The 24,354-nt window shown below is 49.7% G+C and overlaps 1 protein-coding gene across 5 annotated transcripts in view; it reads left to right on the forward strand.

Annotated features, from left to right (window-relative positions):
* The window catches only part of CEP192 (centrosomal protein 192), a 1,978,693-nt gene that overhangs the window by 1,255,998 nt on the left and 698,341 nt on the right, over positions 1 to 24,354 (forward strand). For all 5 annotated transcript variants that reach the window (XM_085605862.1, XM_085605865.1, XM_085605864.1 and 2 more), the window contains exons 32-33: positions 1,735 to 1,995; positions 2,151 to 2,272. In XM_085605862.1, coding sequence (XP_085461988.1) covers positions 1,735 to 1,995; positions 2,151 to 2,272 — 383 coding nt within the window. The remainder of the gene's footprint in view (positions 1 to 1,734; positions 1,996 to 2,150; positions 2,273 to 24,354) is intronic.

The following is a 24,354-nucleotide window of genomic DNA, read 5'->3' on the forward strand; positions in this document are numbered from 1 at the left end:
CAGTAGAGATTGCCATGAAGACGAACTGGGAATGCAGGGAAGTTACTTTTCCTTCTTCATGGAATCTCCATTGATGCTCATAAGCACTGAATAAAATATAACCATCATGCGGTTAATGAAAAAAGTGAAATATCTTAATTTAGTTGATAAGATTCCTTAAAAGGTGTGTCCTACCTGGACTTCTGCCCTGGAATCCCAATCCAGACAGCAGTGCATTTTAATGTACGGACCCCATGTTGCTGTCTTACTGATGTCCACTATGCTAATATTGCTCAATATGTGGTGGTTTCCCCTTTAGGTCCTAGTAGATGTGCTTGCTCTGTTTTTCCTCACAAAAATGTATTGGCTGTTTTGATAATGGAGTATAATATAAGTGACAATCCATCAGTATTCTGATTCTAAGTGATTCAATTTGTATGAACATACCCATAATTTATAAATGGAGGATTAGATTTATGAATATGGCTTTTTCCAGAGTGAAGCAGACAGGTCTGCATTTGGCCTTTAAATAAAATGTTAAATTAGTGTGTTAGTTCAGATTAGGAAAGTTGGAGAGAAGCGATTGTTTGCTTCCCGCATCTCATTTCGATTTCAGCATTCATAGAATTGTTTGACTATTATCCTACAATTCTAAAGACATCAAATGCAGTTCTTCTATCTTCTTAATACATTGGACAATGGATGGAGAAATTCAATGAGTAGAGGGGCAAGAACAACAGGTAATGAGGTGGCAACTTTATGCTGTCTACAGTAATCCTTGAGTAATATTTGATTATACCACTCCTCCCATTGCTATTCCTCACAACTTTAGATATTGTCATCTTTAGATTTCTGTTCAATTGGAATAAAAAACTGAACCATTTTTCAGTGGAGTAATGCTTTCGTCTGAGCTAGAATATGGTATGAGTATTCATGTTTTATGAATGTATCTACAGAAGTAATGTACTTCTTAAACTATGAAGATAATGTAACATGCTATAGAGAAGACCAAGACCTTCGGACAAGGTTTATTTTATATGGTTCTCAGCTTTGTATACTGATCAAGGTGAGTATCGGTACACACTAATGACCAAAAAGCTGGTGCCTCTTTGAATGTTGCACGGTTATGCTCATAAATAAATAAATATGTCTTCAGCCATCTTTGTGCTCCTGCTTACCTTTAGCTTTTTCAATACCAGGATTATTTGGGCTGAAGGAAGAAATTGAAAGAAATAAAATGGCCATCTGTTTAGTTGCCTAAACTGGCTTTTGTGCTTAAGTGCTTTCTAAAGTTGATTTACATGTTGGCTACCTTGCGTGTAATTGTATTTTACAAACGGAAGAATTGTTTTAATAACTTGTGTGATCTGTGAGTAATTATCAGGCTAACATATGCACGTGAACTTTCCTTGATTAACAGTTTTATGTAAAATCTTAATATTGCTGCCTCATCTTTAGAAAGTAAACACATCTTATGCCATACAATGTATTACATGCTGCATTGGCTAGATCGTTTGTTTGCCCATTAGCCCTCCACTTCATCCTTTTGAATAAAATTGAGTTCTGTGCTTGCAGTAAACTTTGTATTCGTTATCCTGTGTAATGTCCAATTAATGTGTAATTTATCTTATAAAGTTTCCAGATATTCCTCCCTTGTATAGCACAGCTATGAGAATTTTAAACTGTATTGATAATGTGGACTAATTTGTATTTTTTACATCATATTTTCAAGATAGTTGAATTAATGTTTTTCAGATACCATTATCTGGCTATGGTGGAACAAGTAATATCATTTTGGAAAATGTAAGAAAATTGTCGGATAGCTACGTATTGCTATTAAATGGGATTTCCAATGGCAAAATGAGCAAAGCCACTTTCTCTTTGAGAAATACAGGATCAAGGGCTGCTTATATTAAAGCTGTATGTTTCATGAACATCCAAACCAGAACAATTATGGACCCAAAAGTGATGAGTGTTTCTCCTGAGAAGTTCGTGCTTCTGGAAAGAACACAACAGGTAATATCTCATCTGTGCATCAGGTAGAAATTGTGAAGTCCACATCCCATTTTGATTTTGTTGTGAGCTCCAAAATGTATTTTTTTGTTTCGAATACTGACTGACGTGCATATGATGTTTTCCAAATAATTTGAACATATTTTTCCCCTAATTAGATGGTAACAGTGACATGCTACTCAACTTCAAGGGAACTCAACTTGTGTAATACGAGCACTGCATTGCTTGGCACCATATGCTTTTTATGCGGAGATGAAGTGATGAGACAACAATATCGCAGGTAAGGGAAGTCTGATTATACCAAAAATGATATTGGCAATCATAAAGGGTAAATGTGAGCCATATTTTCTCTTACGCACCATTTTAAGGATGCAATCAGAATCTCCAAGTAAACTGTAAACCTAATAATGTAACTTTACAAACTATAATGATATAACCACTATCTATGGCTCCTTGATAGCATGCTGTGCATGACCTCATCTGAAAGAAACACGTTAGTTAGATTCCTCACCTTAGAATATCCCCAGGCGTCAGACTGGATCCGGAAGATTTTTCGTCAGCAATACCCCTTGCGCGTCGCTAGGCGTCGTCTGCGGCTCCGCGTCCGTCGTCGGCGTCGTGCGCCGGGATGACGTCGTCGGAGTACTTAGACGCCGCCCTCGCGCGCTGACGTCAGTTCTTCTTTTTTCCGCGCCAGTAAGCGCAGATCCGGGAGAGCTACCCCTTTTAGTCTTTTTTGACTAAATCTTTTTGATCATTTTTGATCCTTGTCTGTCGACATCTGGTGCCGGTAGGATGCCTGGGTTCAAGGCTTGCGAGGATTGCCATCGACTGATGTCGGTGACCGATCACCACCGCCGGTGCCTCTACTGCTTAGGCCCCGACCACGACGCGGAGTCGTGCAACGACTGCCAGGCCCTGACTTCGAAGGCTAGGCGGGAGCGGTCCCGCAAGCTTCTCGAGCTTCGCCACTCGGCTCCGCGTCGTGCGCGATCCCGGTCCAGGAGGAGGTCCAAGGATCGCTCGCGGAGCCCTAGCCGACGCCATCGATCGTCCGGCTCCAAGTCGTCGGGTAAGTCCAAACGCTCAAAGAAGTCCAAGAGGCGACACCGCTCTTCGGACTCCCCTCGCCGGTCGCGCGACTCGGCCGAGGGTCAGGGTGGTTCCACCCCCGCGGCTCCGGCGGAGCCGCAGGTGCCGCGTCCGCCCCCACACCTTCCGGTCCCTGGGACTGACGCGGCGCCGGCGGAGATCAGTGCCTTCCTCTCGGCCATGAGGAGCCTGGCCCTGCCGTCGACGCCCGCTGGCGCGCCTTCGGGCCCCGCGGACTCGACTGGGCGACCTTGCCTGCCGGCGGCTCCGGCCCCGGCGCCGTCGACGACTCCGGTCTCGACGCCGCAGGTCCCCGCGGGGCCCATGCCTGGGCCCCAGTCGACGCCGGTTGACCTAGTCACTCCTCCACCGGCGCCGGCGACTGAACCACCGACGCCGTCACCGGCGCCGCCGGCGCACACGCCTACACCTCCGGCGCCACCGACGCCGTTGGCGCCGACACCGCCTCAGTTTAGCCCTCATCCGGACCCGGCGCCGCAGCGGCGTCGACCGACGCCGCATCTGACGCCGCTTGAGTCCTACCATCTCTACAGTCCGGTTCCGATCATTCCTCCTGTTTATCAGGAATCGGAAGAAGGGGGCGACTGGGAGGGGTTCGAGGACCCTATGGCTGTTCAGTCACAGCTTTCTCAGGACTGGGCAGATGAACTGGGGGAGGCCAGTGGGCTGGACACCTCGCCAGACACTGGATTCACTTCTCCTCCGACCGTGGCTTCGGAGGAGGGTGCAGCATTTTCTGTGGTGCTGCGCAAGGCGGCCGAGGCCCTTGGGCTCGAGTTGCCTGCCGTGGCTGTGAGGACTAACATCCTCACTGAGGTGCTTCAAACCTCAGCAAGCTCCACTGAGCCTCTGCTGCCGTTCAACGAGGCCCTCACTGATGTTCTGCAGGGCACCTGGTCCAAGCCCTCCACAGTTCCTCCTGTGGATAGGAACGTTGCCAGGCGCCACCGCCCTGCCCCGGGCGACCCCAGTTTCCTGTCCCAACACCCCACCCCCGAGAGTCTGGTTATCCAGGCCTCTACCTCCCAATCCTCCTTCCCGACCGCTCCGCCGGACCGGGATTCCAAGAGACTCGAGCAGTTTGGCAAGAAACTGTTCTCGTCCCTTAGTTTGGGCCTGCGGTCCTTAAATACCGCCTGTCTCTTGGACCGTTATTCCCATTCCCTGTGGGATACGGTGGAGGACGTGCTGCCCCTGTGTCCGGAGGAGGTCCGGACGCGTCTTAACCAGGCTTTGGCCGATGGGAGGGATGCAGCACGGCACGCCATACGATGTGGGCTTGACACCACGGACTCGCTGGGTCGGGCGATTTCCACCACGGTGGCGCTCCGCCGCCACGCCTGGATGCGGTCCACGTCATTTTCCGGGGATGTCCAGAACACCCTCATGGACATGCCCTTTGATGGCACTCGCCTGTTTGGTGAGAAGGCGGACAGTGCGCTGAACCGCTTTAAGGACTCCCGGGCTACGGCCAAGTCCTTGGGCCTCTCGGCTCCGCGGGCGCACACCTCCGCTTTTCGCCCCTTTCGTGGCCAAGGAAGGGGCGCCTCCTCACGTCCGCAAAGCCACCAGCCGCAGAACCAACCTGCGCGCGGTCGCGGACGTGGCTTCCGCCGTGGCGGAAATGGAGGCCGACGTGGTCAGCCCACTTCCACCCCGGCAGCATCCGCCTCAAAGCCCTCCTAGTCCGAGCTTTCAGGCCCATACCACGCCAGTGGGCGGCAGAGTTCGCCATCACCTGCTCCACTGGCGGTCCATAACATCGGACAGGTGGGTGCTGCAAATCGTCCGAAGGGGCTACTCCCTCCCCTTCGAGACGACCCCTCCAGCCATGCCACCGCAGCACCACCGTATCTCGGGGGATCATTTGAATCTTCTCCGCGAGGAAGTTTCGGCTCTCTTGGCCAAGGGGGCCGTCGAGCGCGTTCCGAGTCCAGAAGTAGGTCGTGGTTGTTATTCCCACTACTTTCTGGTTCCCAAGAAGGGCAAGGGGGGCCTACGCCCTATCTTGGACCTCCGGAACGTCAATGCCTTCCTCCGAAAGGAAAGGTTCAAGATGCTAACGTTGGCTCAGGTTTTAGCTGCCCTAGACCCTGGAGACTGGATGGTAGCGTTGGACTTGCAGGACGCATATTTCCATATCCCCGTCCTGCCGGCCCACCGGCGTTACCTGCGGTTCACGGTGGGCCAAGAGCACTTTCAGTTTACCGTGCTCCCCTTCGGCCTCACCAGTGCCCCTCGGGTGTTCACGAAAGTGATGGCGGTGGTCGCAGCTCATCTGCGCAGATCAGGGGTTCCAGTCTTCCCCTATCTCGACGACTGGTTGTTGAAGGCGGGCTCGCCCCAGGCAGTCGTCTCCCACCTCCAGACTACGGCGGATCTCCTGCATTTGCTGGGGTTTTCCATCAACGTGCCGAAGTCCCACCTGAGTCCCTCTCAGAAGCTCCTCTTCATCGGAGCGGTTCTCGATTCGGCGCAGTTCCGGGTCCATCCACCGGAACAGCGGGTCCGGGATATACAGGCCCTGATTCCCATCTTTCGGCCTCTATCCCGGGTTTCGGTCAGGCTAGTGTTGCGGCTTCTGGGGCTGATGGCCTCCTGCATCCTACTAGTGCATCACGCCAGGCGGCGCATGCGGGCTCTGCAGTGGGACCTGAAGTTTCAGTGGGCCCAGCATCACGGCAACCTGTCCGACCATGTCTTGATCTCGGAGGGCACTGCACAGCAGTTGCAGTGGTGGCTCACGGACCGCGAGTGGGTCAAGGGCAAGAGCCTCTCCCTTCCCCAACCGGAGCATGTCGTAGTGACGGATGCGTCCCTCCTTGGATGGGGTGGCCATATGGGAGAGGCGGAGATCAGAGGCCTCTGGTCTCCGGCGGAGTCTCGCCTCCACATCAACCTGTTGGAGTTGAGAGCGATCCGGCTTGCACTGAAAGCCTTCCTTCCCTCTGTCAGGGGCAGTGTCGTGCAGGTGTCCACGGACAACACCACCGCCATGTGGTATTGCAACAAACAGGGCGGGGTGGGGTCGTGGACCCTTTGTCAGGAGGCTCTGCGCCTCTGGACATGGCTGGAACACCAGGGCGTCACCCTAGTGGTTCAACATCTGGCGGGCTCTCTGAACGCCAGAGCAGACGAACTCAGCCGCCGGTGCATGATGGATCACGAATGGCGTCTGAACTCCGAAGTGGCGCAAGGTCTCTTTCAGCAGTGGGGAGAGCCTTGGTTAGATCTATTCGCCACCGAAGAGAACGCGCAATGTCAGCAGTTCTGCGCGTTGGAATTTCCAAGGCGGCACTCGCTCGGCGACGCTTTTCGTCACGAGTGGAGTTGCGGTCTGTTGTACGCCTTTCCGCCTATACCACTTCTGCCCAGAGTGCTGAAGAAGATCAGGCACGACCGGGCCCAAGTCATCTTGGTGGCTCCGGATTGGGCACGAAGATACTGGTATCCCGAGCTACTCAGTATGTTGACAGATCCCCCGATACGTCTGCCCCTTCGGGAGGATCTTCTGTCGCAGCAGCAGGGGACGGTCCTCCACCCGAACTTGTCCAGCCTCCACCTCCATGCGTGGAGATTGAGCGGCGGCAGTTGATGCCATTTGACTTGCCTCCTGAAGTCTGTGATATCATTCTGGCAGCCAGGCGTCCCTCCACAAAGTCGGTATACGCCTGCCGGTGGAACAAATTTGTGGCATGGTGCACAGCAAAGGCTGTGGATCCCCTTTCCGCCCCTCTTTCTGAGGTTCTCCTCTTCCTTCTTTCTCTGGCCCGGCAGGGCTCTGCCCTGGGCACCCTGAAAGGTTATCTTGCTGCCATCTCCGCCTTCTTGCGGCTTCCTGATCAGCCTTCTCTTTTCAAGTCCCCTGTGGTTACACGCTTTCTCAAAGGCATTACACACACGTTCCCTCCTGTCCCTTTTGTAATGCCTCAGTGGGACTTGAATCTGGTATTGACATTCCTGATGTGCGCTCCCTTCGAGCCTCTTCACAATTGTCCTCTTCGTCTTCTGACTCTTAAGACTGCTTTTCTGGTAGCCATCACCTCGGCTAGACGGGTGAGTGAGCTCCAGGCTTTATCTTCAAAGCCTCCTTTTCTATCTGTTCATCCGGACAAGGTTGTCCTTCGGCCTCGTCCCTCCTTTCTTCCTAAAGTGGTGACTCCATTTCACCTTGGGCAGTCTGTCACCTTGCCCACCTTCTTTCCGCCTCCGCATCCTTCCAAAGAGGAAGAGAGGCTCCACCGTCTGGACCCAAAACGTGCGCTCTCCTTTTATCTGGACCGCACAAAACAGTTCCGGGTGGACGACCAGCTTTTTGTTGGGTACGTGGGCGCTAAGAAGGGGAAAGCTGTGCACAAACGGACCATCTCTCGGTGGGTCGTTTTGTGTATAAAAATTTGCTATTCCTTGGCTAAAAAGGACCCTCCTGCTGGGCTGCGCGCCCATTCTACTCGGGCCACGGCGGCTACCACTGCTTTGGGACGGGGTGTCCCTTTGCAGGACATCTGTCAGGCGGCAACGTGGGCTTCGCTACACACGTTTGCCAGGCATTATTGCCTTGACAGCCAAGTCCGGAGGGATGGCTTCTTTGGCCGTTCTGTCCTCCAGGACTTTCTGGTGTGATCTTGGTTCGAAGACCCACCACCGGGGATGGTATTGCTTGGGTATCTATTCTAAGGTGAGGAATCTAACTAACGTGTTTCTGTCAGATGAACAAGTTACTTACCTTCGGTAACGATGTATCTGTAAGAAACATTAGTTAGATTCCTCACCGACCCACCCATCCTCCCCGTTCTGCGAACTGACATCTAGGGTTAAGGTTGTCCTTTCAGGCCCCTAGATTTTATTTTTGGCACCAGTGTCGGTCTTTGCATGGCTCTGCGTTCCTGGCGCGGAAGGCTATGTACAAGAACTGACGTCAGCGCGCGAGGGCGGCGTCTAAGTACTCCGACGACGTCATCCCGGCGCACGACGCTGACGACGGACGCGGAGCCGCAGACGACGCCTAGCGACGCGCAAGGGGTATTGCTGACGAAAAATCTTCCGGATCCAGTCTGACGCCTGGGGATATTCTAAGGTGAGGAATCTAACTAACTAATGTTTCTTACAGATACATCGTTACCGAAGGTAAGTAACTTGTTCTTTAGAAATCTGTTCCTTTCATCAAGCTATTTTATGGTGGGAGAACCTTTTGTGTACTTGTATCACAGCTTTGGGATAGTCTTAGTTTAGTTCAATGGTTCTTAACCTGTGGTCTGAGTACATCTAGGGGTCCACGAGGCCTGCTCAGGGTGTCTGCAATGCTCTTGCAACATTAAATATTAAAATGTATAAGATAATAAAATGAATAAAATCAAAGATGCAAAATTGAAAATTTGAAAACTTGTTCTATAATTGTGAATTAGTCAACAATGTTTAATATTCAAACATCTATTTGGTTGTTCTTTTTTATGTGTATTATTTTGAGGCTCAAGTCATAGGAACTTCTTAGACTGGAGTCCCAGCTTCCATTACTGGCTCATTGGGGTTTCCCAGATTACAGTAAAAATGCAGTGGGGGTCCACCAAAGTCAAAAGGTTAAGACAGCTGGTTTAGAGCATAGCATTAATTCTTAGTCATAGTAATTTACTTGGTCTCAGCGACTGTGCTTTAGAGGAGTGACATTTGGAAGAGTTGCTGTATTTCCTATTCTTTTTATGTTTGCACCACTTTTCTCTAGAGGATCTTGAAGCAGGGTACTTAGTGACTTGCAGTGAGTATGAGACCTACATCTGGATTTGTAGTCATCATGAGCCTTTCTGTCTTTGGCCTTTGTGTGCATGCTTAAGGATTACTCGCACAACTTAGTGTCATGCTTAAACTCCAGTCACCACAGCCCAATGCCATGGGAGTCTGCGATGGAGATCTGACCATTACTTCTGAGCCTCACATCCCTAAGGTTTAATTTCTGAATGTTGAATAGTAGCCATCGTAGGCACCACATCGAAAAACATTTAAGTGCATTAAAGTTCTTGTGTGAAGAGAGCTGTTCAGAAGAGCCAACTCTGAATACACGTCGAAAGAAGCAGAAAAAAGGGACCCGACGTCAAGGTGCTGAGGCAAGTTCAAGTGGTGTGACAGTGGCATTGTTTCCATCATGTTGCAGGGCTGTCCCCCCACCAGCGTTGACTAACTATAAAAAAAAAATGTTTCCCGATCCAGTCTGGTTGCTGGGGTATTCAGAAAGTGCGGAATTTGCAAGTAGATAGATTATGCACCAGAAAGGTTGATAGTAAATGCAAGTAATTATTTCTTGCAATAGTGCCTTTAAGATGAATGTATTTGGTTAGTTTGATTCAGTCTTTAGTTATTTTTTACTGCTTTGCAGCTCGTCCTAGTACCATGATGCCTGCGGGTGACCATGCACCTACAAATATTCCACTTACATATTCAATGTTAGATTATTTGAATTTGTAGAGTGGATTTAACTACTTTATAAAGTCCTGAAGTGCTTATTGAGTCTGCACAATGACTGAGTCGGAGTGGTCTGTTGATATTGTATCTGGTTATGTTTTTATTGTTTAAAAATGAGTCCTATTGGACATTAGTTATTTAGTCTGAGGTAGATTCTTTGAAGCATTATGTGCATAGATCCATGTTTTGAAAGACATCCAGATGTTTTTAGAAAAAATATGCTGGAGCATATGTGTCCATTGTTTCCCAAGAGGTGGTGATTAGGTTTTAAGGAAGTCTTCCTAATTTTGTTGCTTTAATGCTTCATGTGCCCATATACATAAGTTTTGTAGTAGGAAGTCAACTTGTTTCAGATGTCTGATAAACAGATTGGTGAGAGGTTATAGCTATCTCAGTGTATAGCTTGAATGGCTGTACCATTGAGGGGTTGAATGCTTAGCCAGCTAGATCTTTTGATGGTCTTCCTTTGGTGTTGGTGCTAGGAGTTGTTTACTCTGTACAAATGTTGTAGAGCTATGTGTGGGGATTACTTGCTATGCTTGTGCCACAATTTCACGCTTCAGAAGCACCACAGCAGCATCTTCTTTATTTGCAGAATTTAGACTTGAGCCTTCCCTCAGCATAGGATGTTTGTGTATATACACATGTATGTTTGTAGCATGCCTGGCTATAGATACACATGCTCTGCATACTCCTGCCATCTATTGTTGGGCATGGATGTTTACAGCTTGTTTTTCTTTGGAGAAGTTAGAGTCAAAAGACCTGTTGTGATTCCACTCTTAGTCAGCAGTTCTATGCGTTGGAGTTTCCAAGGCAGCTGTAGTTTGCAGACGCTTTTTGTCTCAAGTAAAGCTCAGGTCTCCTGTACGCCTTTCCGGCCATACCACTCCTGTCAGAGTTCTCAAGGGAATCGGGAACGACTGGGCCCAAGTTATCTCTTATGGCTCCGGACCGGGCTCGTAGAGTTTGGTATCCCGAGCTGTTTAGCATGGCCATCAGATCAGGCTGCCTCTTCGGGAGAATCTGCTGTCACAGCAGCAGGGGAACGTTCTTCACCTGCACCTGTCAAAGCACTGCCTTCATGCATGGAGATTGAGCAGCAGCAGTTGACAGCTTTGGACCTTCGCCTGTAGTCTGCAATGTATCTGACAGAGACACGTCAGTGATAGATTCCTTACCTTAGAATATCCCCAGGCGTCAGACTGGATCCGGAAAGATTTCGTCAGCTGTACCCTTGCGCGTCGGTAGGCGTCGTCGTGCAGCTCCGCATACGTCGCTGGCGTCTTAGTCGCAGAGATGACGTCGTCAGAGCTACTTAGACGCGCCCACTCGCACTGATGTCAGTTCTTTCTTTTTCCGCACCTGCGAGCGCAGATCCGAGCGAAAGCGGTACTCAAAGTTAATCTTTTAACTTGGTCTTTGAGACTTTTCTCTTATGTCGAGTACTCGACTCCTGGTTCAGTAGGGATGCGCGGGTTTAAGTCCTGTAGGGACTGCCGTCGGACCATGTCGGTGGCGGACCCGCATGACGTGTCTCTCTTCTGCTTGGGGCACGCCCATGTCCCCGAGGCGTGCCCTGGTTGTCGGGCCATGTCGCCGACGACTTTACAGGAGTGTTCTCCAAAGTTGTTGGAGGCTCGACAATCGGCTCCGCACCGTTCAAGGTCCCCCTCCCGTGGGAGGTCGAGGGACAAGTCACGGGGCCGAGACCATAGTTCGTCGGAATCGGGGACAGGTAAGTCAAGGCGCCATAAGAAGTCGGAGATGTGACGTCGCTCTTCGTCTTTCCCTCACCGGTCACGGGACGCGGTGGAGGGGGCGGGTGGTCACTCCCCTGCGGCTCCTATGGAGCCTCAGTTGTTGCCTGCAGCCTACCCGCCTTTCTGGGCCCGCACGCGACTTCGGAAGAAATACTGGTAATCCTGTCAGCCATGCGCCGTTTGTTTCCTACATCGGATCCCTCTGGTGCACCTTCGGGCCCAGTGGACCCGTGGGGTGGTTCTGCCCCCGTGCCGCTGCCTTTGGCCCCAGCTATGCTGGCACGATACCCGGTGGCGCCGTCTGCTCCGGCGCCATCGGCACCGGCCTCGGCACGGGCGCAGACGCCGTAGACGACGCCTTTGCGTATGGGGCCGCAATACTTAGACCCTGGATTGGTCTATTATCCTCCGATTCCAATTCCAGGTGGGGAGTTTATTCCCTTTCCCCGGGCCCCTCGTTCCTACCAGCCTCTTACACGGCCGGTGGACAAAGGGGAGTAGTGGGAAGGGTCCGAGGACCCTCTCGCAGCTTAATGCGAGAATGAACCCTAGTGGGAGGGTGATATGGAAGGTCCAGGCGATCTGGATTTCTCTCCGCACCCTGGTACACTGTCCCCTGCTGCCGTAGCTATGGAAGTTGTTGGGACTTTTTCTGTGGTGTTGCGTAGGGCGGCTGAGGCTCTTCACCTCGAGCTCCCATCTGTGCCTATCAGGACCAATCTTCTGACTGAGTTGCTGCAGCCAGCGACCTACTCTGCGGAGCCGCTACTGCTCTTTAATGACGTGCTTACAGACATTCTGTTAAGCACCTGGACCAAGCCTAACATAGGGATTCCTGTGGATAAGAGTGTGGCACGACGTCATCGCCCGGCCCCAGGCGACCACAGTTTTCTCACGCAACACCCAACGCCTGAGAGTCTGGTTGTCCAGGCCTTTGCCTCTCCGAGTGCGTTCCCTTCCGCACCTCCGGACAAGGAATCTAAAAAACTGGAGCGGTTTGGGAAAAAGATTTTCACCTCTGCCAGTTCCGGGTTGCGGGCGGTGACTACTGCGTGCCTGTTGGGCCGCTATTCCTACTCTATGTAGGATGCAGTCGCACAGGTGCTGCCTCAGTGTCCAGTGGAGGCTCGGGCGGTGCTCTCCCAAGACATTACCGAAGGGAGAGATGCTGTAAAATTCACTATCCGTTAAGGTCGTTACACAGCCGACTCCCTCGGCAGGGCAATTTCCACAATGGTGACGCTACGGTGTTACGCTTGGCTCAGAACTACTGGATTCTCAGGGGATGTACAGAACACTTTGTTGGACATTCCCTTTGATGGCACATGCCTCTTTGGTGACAAGGCGGATAGCACTTTGGAGCGCTTTAAGGACTCTCGGGCTACGGCCCAGTCCTTGGGTCTTGCCACCACGCGCACTCTCTTGGGGTCTGCTTTTTGCTCCTTTCGTGGTCAGGGTCGAGGCGCCCAAACACGATCCTTTCAGAGCCGCCGGCCTGCGCAGCCGCAGTCTCAGCGCAGCCGGCGTCGTGGTGCCCGCCGAGGTGAGTCATGGGGCCAGCGGGCGGGTCAGTCTACCATCGCCCCTGCCGCCGCTGCCTCAAAGCCTTCCTAGTCCGGTGTTTCAGGCCCACCAGATGCCAGTGGGCGGCAGGATTTGCCATCACCTCCCCCACTGGCTCACCATTACTTCAGACAGGTGGGTTCTGCAGATAGTCCGACGGGGCTACTCCCTCCCCTTCAAGACTACCCCTCCAGCCATGCAGCCTCAGTACGACCGCATGTCGGGGGATCACTTGGCACTTCTCCAGCAGGAAGTTGCGGCCCTCTTGACCAAGGGGGCCATCGAGCGCGTTCCGACGCCAGAAGTAGGTTGTGGTTGTTATTCCCATTACTTCTTGATTTCAAAGAAGGACAAGGGCCTGCGTCCTATCTTAGACCTCCAGAACGTCAATCGCTCACTCCGGAAGGAGATGTTCAAGATGCTCATGCTTGCTCAGGTCTTGTCTGCCCTAGACCCACAAGACTGGATGATAGCGTTGGACTTGCAGGATGCTTATTTTCATATCCCCATCCTGCCGGTCTACTGGCATTACCTGTGGTTCTCGGTAGGCCACGAGCACTTTCAGTTCACCGTGCTCCCTTTTGGCCTTACAAGCACCCCTTGGGTGTTACCAAAAGTGATGGCGGTGGTCGCAGCTCATCTGTGCAGATCAGGGGTTTGTCTACCCCTATCTCGACGACTAGCCGTTTAAGGCGGGCTCGCCCCAGGCAGTCGTCTCCCACCTCCAGACTACCGCCGACCTCCTGCATTTGCTGGGGTTTTCCATCAACGTGCCGAAGTCGCATCTGATTCCCTCTCAGAAGCTCCTCTTCATCGGAGTGGTTCTGGATACTGCGCAATTTCGGATTTATCCTCCCAAACAGCGAGTCCGGGACATACGGGCTATGATTCCAATCTTTCAGCCCTGGTCTTGGGTTTTGTTCAGGAAGACCCTGAGACTGCTGGGCCTCATGGCCTCCTGCATCCTGCTGATCAATCATGCCAGGTGGCATACCGGCTCTGCAGTGGGACCTAAGGTTCCAATGGATGCAGTATTGGGGAAACCTGTCAGACTACGTCCAGATCTCGGAGGGCACTGCATAAGACTTGCAGTGGTGGCTCACGGACCGGCGTTGGGTCAGCGGCAGACCCCTCTCCCTTCCCCAATCGGAGCACACCGTGGTGACTGATGCGTCCCTCCTGGGATGGGGCGGCCACATGGGAGAGGCGGAGATCAGAGACCTCTGGTCTCCGGCGGAGTCCAAGCTCCAGATCAACCTTTTGGAGCTCAGGACGATCTTACTTGCACTAAAAGCCTTCCTTCCCTCTGTCAAGGGGAGAGTAGTGCAGGTGTTCACGGACAACACCACCGTCATGTAGTACGGCAACAAGGAAGGCGGGGTGGGGTCGTGGACCCTATGTCAGGAGGCTCTGCGTCTCTGGACATGGCTGGAATGTCAAGGCATTTCCTTGGTGGTTCAGCACTTGGCAGGTTCTCTGAACGCCAGGGCAGACGAACTCAAGTGCATGTTGGATCACGAATGGCGTCTTTACTCAGACGTAAAACACACAAGATGATGGACGGAATGTTGCACATTGGCAAAACATTCACCCCAGTCACAGATCTGGGTTTAATCCATCGTTATTTATTTTGCTCACCACGCCACCCCTGTTCAGACATGGCCATATGCAAATCAGTCTTGACCCTGTACCTCATGGGAACAGTCCAGCCCGAACTGCCAAGCCATGTCTTCCCTGGACCGGAATCAAACATCCTAGGACCGGTTTTGGGGTTTCACCCCTCTTCAAACAGGTGCAAAACACTACTGCCTGGACTGTCTGGTCCGTTGGGACTGGCACTTTGCTCGTTTGGTCCTGCAGGACTTTTTAGTGTAATACAGTTTCGCAGACCCACCTCCAGGGAGGTGTTTGTTGGGTATCTAGTCTAAGGTAAGGAATTTGCGGCTAGAAGTCTCTATCAGATTAACAAGTTACTTAACTTCGTCCTTATCTGGTTGAGACTCTATCTAGCTGCAGATTCCTTACCGGCTCACTCATCCTCCCCTACATGCAAACGTATGTCTAGGGACAGGGCGGTTCCTCTTTAAGGGCCCTAGTTATCCACACCAGTGTTGTGTTATTCGTGGCTCTGCGCTCCTGGTGTAGAAAGTCACAAAAAGAAAATGTCAACTCAATGCGGTGGGCCTATATAGGCACCGAGCAGGTCACATCTATTGCGGCTGACGCCACAAGGAGCCAAACAAAGCCACTTACCGGCGCACAGGGGTACTGCTTACGAAAGAAATTCCGGATCCAGTCTAACACCTGGGGATAATTATAAGGTGAAGAATCTATGTATGTGTGTGTGTATATATGATTTTATATATATATATATATATATATTATAAACACAGTTCCACCTGGGCCACCGAGCCAGAAACGCGTCTGCGGATGATGTAAGCCTACGACAAACCCCGTGAGTGCACCGAAAGTTCTTTGACATTAAACAAACGGGTCCCACCCCCGCTTTACGGATGCACCCGCCTAGGTTAGGTGGCCCAGGTGGAACTGTGTTTATAATCTAATATGGGGCTACCAGAACCGCCGCTGACGGACCCTGTCGACCCATGATGGTCGTGGCTTATACAAAGCCAGGGTGCTCTACCATATGAAGGACACCCACAGGGTAATCGTACATATCATCCAGCTGCAGGCGAGGGGCATGGGAGCACAGTGGCTATGATTGGAGGTGGTGGAATATGGCAATTTGAAAGTACGGAATGGAGCATCAAGGCTTGAATAACAACGCATCGTAACGAATGCCCCACTGCCGGCCTTTGAGGAATACAGCTCTCCCATTGGCTAAAGTACCACCTATTAGATTTCAGGTTGGTTTGAATGTCACTAAGCTCCAGGAATTGAGGCTTTCCGCACTGAAGAAGGCAGAAGCCAGAAACGCGTCTGCGGATGATGTAAGCCTACGACAAACCCCGTGAGTGCACCGAACGTTCTTTGACATATATATATATATATATATATATTCACTGAAAAAACCATAGGTTTCACACATGTTATAGTTAGCGGAAATTTTACTGATAAAAAACCAATGAAATTCCCCCGTTATAGTTAGTGCAGGCAACTATAACTCACGCGACCGCAATCCTCTGCTGATGCTAATACTGTATTTAGACACTTATTTGCCCATGTCTTCTTCCATACATTTCTAGCTATACATATATTACAAATATTTTTTTTTCATAAAGACACATATGTCATCAGCAGAAGATTGCGGTCGCGTGAGTTATAGTTGCCTGCACTAACTATAACGGGGGAATTTCATTGGTTTTTTATCAGTAAAATTTCCGCTAACTATAACATGTGTGAAACCTATGGTTTTTTCAGTGAATTTGCAAGGTTTTTTAAATGCTAATTCCTAACTATAACGTGTGTGAATCCTATGGTTTTTTCAGTGAATTTGTTCGGCCACCAATTGCACACGGGGTGGGGAGAGTGTGGATAATTTTTTTTTTATATCATTTTTTACCGTACGCGTACGGTAAGCGTAATCGGCGAAATTAGCGGAAAAAAAAATTCCGTTTTTGGCCTTGGGGGATCTTTGGGGACTCCCTCAACATGGCTATGTGTGTGGGAGCTGTCTAAACAGCCCCTTTACATGTTTTTGTGCTTTGTATTTTCATCATCACTCTCAGTGCGAGAGAGAAAATGGCGGCCGCCGCTTCCTGGTTTCGGCCGATTCGAATGTTTACTAAGATCTAAGAGCCAATCAGAATCGCGCACGCCACGGTAAGCGTACCGTAAGCGCACTGTAAGCTGGCTCAGATATATATATTGATTTAAAGGCTATTTTCTCAGAATCTACTGAACAGATTTACACCAAACCTACAAAAGGCACTTCCTTGACCTGAGGACTACCTCTCTGCCAAATTTCAAGTAATTCTGTTCAGCCGTTCGGGCTGTAGCCCTGTCTAAAGGTCCTATGGAAAAATGCATGGGAAAAACGCGTTTTGGGACCCCCCTTTTATCTCAGCCCCCGCTTGACGAATCCCCCCGAGACTTTCAGGGTAGGAGCGGAGCGTAGCGCCCCACCTATTTTGAAAAATTCGCGAGGATTCGTCGACCGGCGCCAAAGTTATTCAAAATAGAATGTTGCGGATTTCCTATGGAAACGTGGTCCTAACTATAACTACCTACTGGCGACCGCCAGTAGGTTATATATATATATATATATATATATATATATAAGTATATATAGATAGATAGAGATAGAGAAATGTATATTATCTACTGGCGGTCGCCAGTAGATAGTTATAGTTAGGACCGTGTTTCCATAGGAAATCCGCAACATTCTATTTGGAATAACTTTGGCGCCGGTTGACGAATCCTCGCGAAATTTTCAAAATAGGTGGGGCGCTCCGCTCCGCTCCTACCCTGAAAGTCTCGGGGGGGGCTGAGAAAAAAGGGGGTCCCAAAACGCGTTTTCCCTATGCAATTTTCCATAGGGACCTTTAGTCCAAGGTGCAGTCCGAACGGCTGAACAGAATTACTTGAAATTTGGCAGAGAGGTAGTCCTCAGGTCAGGGATGTGCCTTTTGCAGGTCTGGTGTAAATCTGTTCAGTATTTCCTGAGAAAATAGCATTTAAAAGCATATATATATCTATAGGCGCGCACCGTGCGCATACGGTAAAACATACCGTACGCGCACGCTGCCGTGCGCGAGTGCGCTTCTGATTGGTTGTTATATCTTAGTAAACATTCGAATCGGTCGAAACCATGAAGTGTCGGCCGCCATTTTGTCTCTCGCAGTCTGAGGGGGTGAAAAACAAAGGTGGAGAACGTGAAAAGGGGGCAGGGTGGACAGTTCCTGCCCCCCTAGCCTTTGTCAGGGGGTCCCAGAAGGACCCCCAAGGGCCAAAATTTGTTTACATTTTTTTACGAAAAATCGCCGAGTGCGCGCAGCGTACGTGCACGGTAGAAACGGAAAAATTCCGCGAACTGCGCAACGTGGGTGTGCGGTGCGCGCAGCGCGCGCACGGTGCGCGCACGGTGAAAAACCTTAAAAAAATAAACAATAAATACATAACTTAGCATTTAAAAAAACGTACAAATTCACTGAAAAAACCATAGGTTTCACACACGTTATTGTTAGGAATTAGCATTTAAAAAACCTTGCAAATTCACTTAAAAAACCATAGGTTTCACACATGTTATAGTTAGCTGGACATTTCACTCGTGAAAATCCATTGAAATTCCCCCGTTATAGTTAGTGCAGGCAACTATAACTCACGCGACCGCAATCCTCTGCTGATGACGTCAGATATTACATCACAAAGGAAATATGTGTCTTTCTGTAAAATAAATATTTGTAATATATGTATAGCTAAAGGTAAATGGAAGAATAAATGGGTAAATAAGTGTCTAAATACAGTGATGTAATATCTGACGTCATCAGCAGAGGATTGCGGTCGCGTGAGTTATAGTTGCCTGCACTGACTATAACGGGGGAATTTCAATGGTTTTTCACGAGTGAAATGTCCAGCTAACTATAACATGTGTGAAACCTATGGTTTTTTAAGTGAATTTGCAAGGTTTTTTAAATGCTAATTCCTAACTATAACGTGTGTGAAACCTATGGTTTTTTCAGTTTATATATATATATATATATATATATATTTTTTCATATTCCAACAAAGTGCCACCACACCTGCTGAACTCTTTGCTGATGGGTCCCTCCAGAGTGCATGTGGCCTGCACCAATATATTGTACAGCAAAGTCCCTCCACCAGGAACATAACCGGAGCACTCTTGCAGGTTCAATGTTCATTTTATTTGCACTGGGCATGACGCGTTTCGGCATCAAGTCTTTCTCAAATGCCCCTTGTGAAACAATTCATTTACATGCCGGTGGTTAAATACTCTGATCGGCTTCCCTGCAGTGGAAAGAATGAAAGGGCCACCATTACACAATCGTCCTTCCAGATTGTATCGCCGCCATCATAGCATGTCATTGATCCAAGTATATTACAGTCATCATACTGTTTGTACATTTCAGTGATGACAGGAAAAAGTTACTCATTGTTCTTTAATCATGCAATGATAGCATATCATTCCACCATTCCATTTTCTGGGAAGCATTAGCATAGCACGATAACCCATTCATCTGCCGCATACTGCCCAATCAAAGTTTTGTACCTGAAGGTGCTCAGTCTCAGTGACCTCTACCTTGCCATGTTGTCATGCCCCAACTTGCTGTCAGCAGGTACATATTTAATTTTCACAGCCGCGGCGGTTCTGGCAGGTTTCAAATTTAGTACTCCAACAAAGTGCCACCACACCTGCCAAACTCTTTGCTGATGGTGCCTCCGGAGTGCATGTGGCCTGCACCAATATATTATACACCAAAGTCCCTCCACCAGTAACCTAACGGGAGCACTCTTGCGAGTTCAATGTTCATTTTATTTGCACTGGGCATGACGTGCCAAGCCTTACTCAAATGCCCCTTGTGAAACAATTCATTTACGTGCAGGTGGTTAAATACTCTGATCGGCTCCACTGCAGTGGAAACAAAGAAAGGACCACCATTACACAATTGTCCTTCCAGATTGTATCGCTGCCATCATAGCCTGTCATTGATCCAAGTACATTACAGTCATCGTCATGGTTGCCGGAATGACCTCGTAGTAGCTACTTAGACGCTGCCCTCGTGTGCTGACATCAGTTCTTTCTTTTTCAGCGCCAGCCAGCGCAGATCCGAGAGAGCGGTACCTCCAGTCACTGTTTGACTGACTTTTTGCTGACTTTTGTCTACGTTATTTTTGGCTCTCCGACTCCAGGTGCACGTCGGGGGTGCCCGGTTTCAAGGCTTCTGTTTCCTGCCGTTTGATGTCTGTGACGGATCTGCACTGCGTGTGCCTGTTCTGTCTGGAACCCGACCACGACTCCGTCGTGTTCCGAGTGCTGGACCATAAACCGGAAGTCTTTGCGGGAGCGGTCCTGAAAGCTTCTCGAGGCCCGGCAGTTCGCTCCGCGCCGCTCGAGTTCCCGGTAGCATGGGAGGTCGAGGGACCGGTCTATGAGCCACCAACGCCACCAATCTTCTTCCAAGTTTTCGCAATCCTCCGGTATGTCGAAGCACAAGAAGTCGAAGCATTGTCACTCTTCGAATAAACCTCGGCCGACACGACGAGGGTTGCGGGTGGTGCCCCTCCCGCGGCTACGCCTGCGGAGCCTGCTGGGTCGACTCGGGGTTTCCCTCCCTTCCCGGGACCCGGTGCGACCCCTGCCCAGCTTCGGAGTTTCTACAAAGCGATGCATGCCATCTTTGGGCAGCCAGACTTGGCTGGGGGTCCTGGGCCTACGACGCCGGCGGCTTCAGCCCCAGGACCACAGGGTCCCCTTGGTTCCAGACCTGGACCTGGATCGATGCCGGTCAACCTGACTACACCTCCCCCGGCACCATGTCAGCAGCCGACGCCAGTTGTGTCGCCAGCCGGCGTTGAACCCGGCCTCCACCCTGACGTGGACATGGACCGACGCCGGATCCGGCGCTGGGGCTGATGGGTACTTTTTTGCCCTTGGTCCATCGTGGTTCTTTTAGGCCAGATTGGCAACCAGAGGAGGGTGAGGAGGATCTGGGAGGGGTCTGGAGACCCTTTAACTGACCAGTTAGAGTATGATCCGGACTGGCGAGAGGAGTTGGGGGATGCCAGTGGACTGGATACTTCCCCAGACCATGGCATGTTGTCATCCCCTACCGTGGCTACGGGGGAGAGACCGTCTTAAGCAGTGGTGTTAAGTAGGGCGGCCAAGGCTCTGAACCCCAAGCTACCTACGGTGGCGGTCAGGGGAACCTCCTAGGAAGTCCTTGTTGCTGTGGACATAGTAGATGATAGTGTCGTGTAGTTCCTATATACCCTATACAGGATCTACACGTTTTGATAATATAAACTGTGGGATTTGTGGCAGACTGATTCCGTGCACCCCCACCGGATACGTTAGCCTGTCTTGTATCAGCTAGCTCACAGTGCCACTAGAATCTCCTCTTGCCGGGGAGAGAATAGTTCTTGGCAACCTCAGAACATGACAACCCTGATTCCCCAGGAGCGTGGAAACAATGTACTACTTTTCGCTCAGTCACTCGTACTCACTTAGTTTGTCTCAGAGATACACAGAATAAACAGGGGGGCGTTTCAATAAGTATTTATTGAACAGTTGGTATTCTAGTGTAGAATAGATGAGCTCCAACAACCATTAGACAGTGGCAGAGATATATGATAAGAAGCACTATGAAAGTAAATGGATGGTATAGCTCTACCATTTTGCAATAATCGTGAATACATACAAGTATATAAAACACATGATAAAAAGTGCGTACTCCTATGTCGTCTCCTTAACTAGATGTACCTAAATGTACCTAGCATCTGTGTAGGTGTTATGCCAAGAATCCCTCTAGGATCTAGTCAACCCCATTTACCTGAAATAAGAGAATGTGGGACCCCTTCCTGGTCTCGAGTTGGACACCCCGCAAGGGATGTTAGACCACTGCGAGCTTTAGCGTCTGCCTGCAGGAACCTCAGCGTCTCTGGTTAGTGTGCCAGCCGGGAAATCTTTGTCTCCTCTATCTTTCTAAGTAAGACATTATGTATATATACCCATAGGCCTCCCCAGGGGTCCTACCTTGCTGTGTTAGTGTCGGCCTGAAGGATGACATTGGGCCTGAACTTTGTACAGAGATATTATACAGGAGATGTCAGTCCTGCTGTTAGTCCTGCTGTGCTTCCAAGAGGCCTCATACACAATGTATGAGATTCGAACTAGGGAGAAACATGCGTTCTGAATGCAGTGTCGTATCTAGGTAAAAGGTCAGTCCCTATGAACCATTATGTATGTAATGTAGGGAATGATATAGGTGAAAGGTTGCGATGTTACCTGCGCCTATATAGGGTACCTATATGGCATATAACAATCGCCCTATGAGGGGCAGCCTAAGCAGCCTCTACTCTTCATCGTATGAATAAAGCAGAAAAAAAAATCATGTAAAGAGTAAAAGATTGATCCACATATAACATGATCACAACCTGCGACAGAAAAGCTGCTTTTGTTCTGAAAAACAGCCTATGTAGAAACATTTGAAGGGAGACTGAACACACAGCACTAGAAATTAACTGATGCACCAAGCCAATTTTATTGCCACAGAAAACTATGTTTTAAATGTCAAAAGCATCAAATGGCAGCTCTTCATAGGCCCAATTGGAGCCCATATCAAGATGGTTAGGACCAAATTAAGACCACATTAAGGCACAATAAAAGGGGAAGAGAATAACCTATAGAACAACCACTTCATTAGCCCCATAAGCACCGGAGTCTTAACCAAGAAGGTTGGTGTGGCAAGCAGATGAACACTGATAATGCTGCATCCTAGACCTTAACAATTTCTACTGCACAACCTTGCTGGGCCAAAGAAAGCACAAAGCATCAGAAAGTTGCATCGTCAGTGGGTCACCAGGCTCAAGCAATGAAACAATACCCTGGACCTGTGTCAACTGACTTCAGAAGGGGCGACGCACCGAAGGGATGATTTTGACCACCTTCGGTGGCACATGAGATACCAGAAGCACTCGTTCAGACTCTAGAGGTTAAGATGCAGTACCTGTCCCAGTGATTGTGAGAGGTCCGCAATGGGTGGGAACTAAATGTAGGGGCAAGGAGCTGTTTCTGAAGGTCTGCATACCTCACCCTTCTTAGCTAATCTAGAGAAACCCAGTGTCTGTCTTTCTTGTAGCTTCCTCAGAACTCGAGGGATTAACAATACGGAGAGCATGCATAGTTTAGAGAATATTCAACTAAAACAGACAACAGTGGGCAATGTGAGCTTTTGCATGTGACTAAGATCAACTGGAGGGGTGACCTAGAATGTCTAAACATGTTGAGAATCCATTCATGGAAGGCAAGATGTCAAATTAGCCTTATTACTCTCATATTTAGAGAGCTTGCTAGATGATTGGCAGCCAGCCACATTTTGTGCACCTGAGCCCTTGTGCAAATTCTTAGTGCTGTTTAGCAGAGAACATGATATACTACTCTATCCGGTTTATTTACATACTACAATGTGGACGTGTTGGCCTTCAGGAAATTAACAGAATGGCAGCAAAACCAGAGCAGAAAGGTATTCAAGACCAGGTGAATAGTCTTCAGTTCAAGCAAATTGATTTGTAATCCTTGCTCTCTAGCTGTACACCCTACAATAATAGCAGCAAGGAGAGCATTGTGGATGGTCATCACTGTATCTCGAAAATCCTATTGGGGAGGGGCAGGGTGATGTGCGGCCAGTTGCTGCTAAAACTTCTCATTGGCTGATTGCCACGTGCTGTGGATGCTATAGCTCAGAGTGCAGATCTAACATTGCCGGTAGTCACTGGCGGTTGCTGTAGCGCGTAGAGTGAGGCCCACTGGAACTTCGCGTTGATGGTCATTACGAGTAGCGAGATCTCTGCGCAAATGCACCCGGTCGGGAAGAGCCCTCTTCAGGATTTCTCCTTTTCTTCAGAGGAAGCGCTCAACTAATGCCAGCCACGGGTTCAGGACCTGGGGAGGCACCTCTTGGGGATCAGTCACTTATTCCAGCAGAGGCCAGCAGGGCTCAGGCAGGTCCAGTGTGGCATGTCAGCTGAGCAGTTGCAGGGAAGCCTCTGGACCTTGTTGTATTCCTGCAGCTCAGAACAGGTCAGCCAACTAACCTTGGAGCCACTCGGACTGGGATGAAGGGAGCAGGTCCAGTCTTCCTTCTCAGAGAGCAGGATAGGCCTCAGCAGTAGGGTAGTCTTTCTGTTGTATCCCCAGGCCCAGAAGTGTACCAAAAAGTTGGTCTGTTTGTCCTGTTTTTATACCTGGTGCTAGCTTTGAAATCAAAGAAACTTCTGGAGTCCACCCCCCCCCCCCCCTTCACGGATGGTTCTCGAATTTCCTTCCTTCCTGCCCTGGTCCCAGGATGTCTGAGATGACCTAAGGCTACTATGAAGTCCTTTGTGAACATGCTGAGGCAGCTCCCTTGAAATTTAAGTGTGGCAGATGATAGCTCCACCCCCACCTATCCTGTTGAGATGGCCCACCCTGCCAACACCTAGCCCCCCTATGTGGCACTGTCTTTGAGGAATGTACATAGACCAACTGCACCCAGGCATGTTACCCAGTAAAAAGGAAATTTTAGGCCTGGTTTGTTGCCAGTTTGAAATATCAGTTTAAAACTGCACACAGGCTTTAATGACTAGACTGAGGCATGTTTAAATAGGCTACCTTTGTGGGTGGCACAATAAGTCCTGCAGGCTCCCTAGTAGCATTTAATTTACAGGCCCTGGGCACGTGTAGTTGCACTTTAGTGGGGACTTAAAAGTAAATTAAATGGGCCAATTGTGTCTAAGCCAATTTACCATGTTTAAAGCAGGGAGCACAAGCGCATTAGCACTGGTAAGAGTCCTA

Source organism: Triturus cristatus, chromosome 5_1, assembly GCF_964204655.1.
Source record: "Triturus cristatus chromosome 5_1, aTriCri1.1, whole genome shotgun sequence".
NCBI classification, from domain to species: domain Eukaryota; kingdom Metazoa; phylum Chordata; class Amphibia; order Caudata; family Salamandridae; genus Triturus; species Triturus cristatus.